Raw genomic sequence first — 2,222 nt, forward strand, 5'->3', positions numbered from 1 at the left:
GAGGACAGAAGCGGCATCTAGTGTCCCCGATTCCTAGTTCCCCTTGATTCCGTGAGGACAGCAGCAGCAGCAGCTATGGAAAGAGGGGTGGAAGCTGCAGCACAAACTAGCACAGCAGTGGTGGAGGAGCACACAGGACAGACACTCACTGGGAGACAAGGTGGACGGTGTGTTGACAATATTTCATTCTAGTTAGTTAGTTTTATGTGCAAATTAAGGGGTTTCCTTATGATGTTTTTACATATATATCTGGATCTTGCTCATTTTATGAGTTTATTTTAGTTGTATAAAATAATGGGCTTCACAGTTATTTATATATTCATGCAGGCATCTAGCACACTGGACTTAAATGGCAAGCTTCTAAAGCTGGAATCTAGAGGAGGCATCCCCGAGGCTTCTGTACTAGTGCACAACCAGACTTGACTCGTTCTTGATCATTTTCCTGTAGATAATCTGAGAAAAGGGAGGAAGTAAATCCCTCCATTTGGTGTGACATCATGGCGAAAGTGTGGGAATTGGTCATGACAACTCGGAGCACAGGACACAGAGGCAACTCTGTTTCTGCCTTGCTGAGTCTTTGTCTCCCCTCACCCAGCAATCCTTTTTATTTAAGGACCAGCAAAAGGCAGGTGTTTACAGGTGAGAAGAAACTTCAGAGAGAAACATTTGCAAGTTCGGATTGTGAAATGAGGGAGCGAGTAAGGGAGAAATGGAGGAAGGCAGCAAGGGACTGAGAACTGGAGAGGGGGAGGGAAGGGGAGAGAGGCAGAGCAGCGGGGAGATTAGGTGTTGGCATGTCCTTCGGTGTTGCTTTTAGGGCATTAAGAGACTGTGATCAAGAGACACTATTAGTTATATGGGACCAAGAATGCTGTCACTAGAGAAAAGTGTCAATGAGACCTATCAGTGAGTCTCCATGGATATGAGATATGCTTGGTTGCTGAACTGCAAAAACCTGGTTTGCAGATCAGGTCTTAAAGTGCCTAGAATGCTATTCCCCAACCTCAACAAAGGACCAATTGGCTAAAAAAGACCAAAAGCATGTGTTGCTTAAGGAAGGGCTGATGAAAAGCATTAGTCTCAACTCAAGGATGAAAAAAAGCCAAAGTCCCAAGGATGATGTAGAATGAAATAATTTGTGAAAAGGATTTAGAAGGTGACAAAGAGACTAACTTATCAATAAAGAACAATCACCCTTTGACCAACCGAGAAGCTGATATTTGGAACTCTGAAGCCAAGAAATTTTTACTTGAGCTCTGGACCTGACCGAGTGTGCTTCCATCCAAGGAAAAATCATGTTCACCGAGCCCACAAATGCTGACTTTCCCCTTAGCCACAATGTCAGTAGGCACTGGGCCAGCATCTCAGTGGTTGCAAACGGGATCCCCACCCCCCAGACCACTGTGAGGGAGAAGGCTTTGTGTGTCCCAGAAAACCCGAACACCAGTATTGGAAATCAGGGCCAGATTGAGATGTCCATCGATGAAGTGTGTCGAGAGATGGTGTTACATTGCTGCAAGTTATTTCTGCAGCAGGCCGGATTAAATCTGCTAATAAGCATGACGATTATTAATAACATGTTTGCCAAGTCGGTTTCAGACCTGAAGTTTCCTTTGATATCCGAGGGCAGTGTATGTGCAAAGGTTCAGGGTTTGGAAGCACTGCTGGGTTTGTCTGAAAAGCCAGTGTTGGCCGACGAGGTGCTGGCTGCCCAAATGCTGTTCTCCTTCATGCTCCCCTTTATGAGAGGTGGGAACAGAGAGATGCTCGTGGAGGCCTTCAGAGCGATGCTCGTGGAAGCCCTCTCCCCATAAGCGGCTGTCTCCAAAAGAAGGAGACTGAATCCACCCAAGGCCCCAGCAGGTTACTGAGGACAGTGAAGCTGCAGTGGGTGCAAGCAAGGATGCAGCCTTAGCCGGTCAGCTCCTCCTTGGGCAAAAGTTCCAATAGCTAAAAGAAGGGTCACACTCTTCTTGGCCAGGCAGTGGCTCCCCGGAACTGTGGGCAACTTGTGGGTTTTGTAGTCTGCAGGGAAGGTGCATTGTAAATTGCTCCCTTGCAGTCTTCCTTCTGCGGTAAAAGGTAAAGGGATCACCGTTGGCTGCGAGCTGCAGATAACAGAAATCAAATCACAGCATCACCAGAGCTGTTGTTGCCTGTGGTGATCACCCTGTCTAGGCGGGACCACTTAGCAGAAATGACACCCACATGGGAGCTCGTGT

General features: G+C 47.2%; 1 protein-coding gene across 1 annotated transcript; it reads left to right on the plus strand.

Annotated features, from left to right (window-relative positions):
- Window positions 1–497: 497 nt before the first annotated feature.
- Window positions 498–1,814, plus strand: LOC121437102 (protein ARMCX6-like). The gene is made up of 2 exons (XM_041636940.1): window positions 498–639; window positions 1,255–1,814. Exons 1-2 carry the CDS (start codon window positions 498–500, stop codon window positions 1,812–1,814), a joined length of 702 nt encoding a protein of 233 aa, XP_041492874.1.
- Window positions 1,815–2,222: the final 408 nt, after the last annotated feature.

Source organism: Microtus oregoni, unplaced genomic scaffold (assembly GCF_018167655.1).
Source record: "Microtus oregoni isolate MIOR12 unplaced genomic scaffold, Mior012 000050F_ref0000143, whole genome shotgun sequence".
NCBI lineage: Eukaryota > Metazoa > Chordata > Mammalia > Rodentia > Cricetidae > Microtus > Microtus oregoni.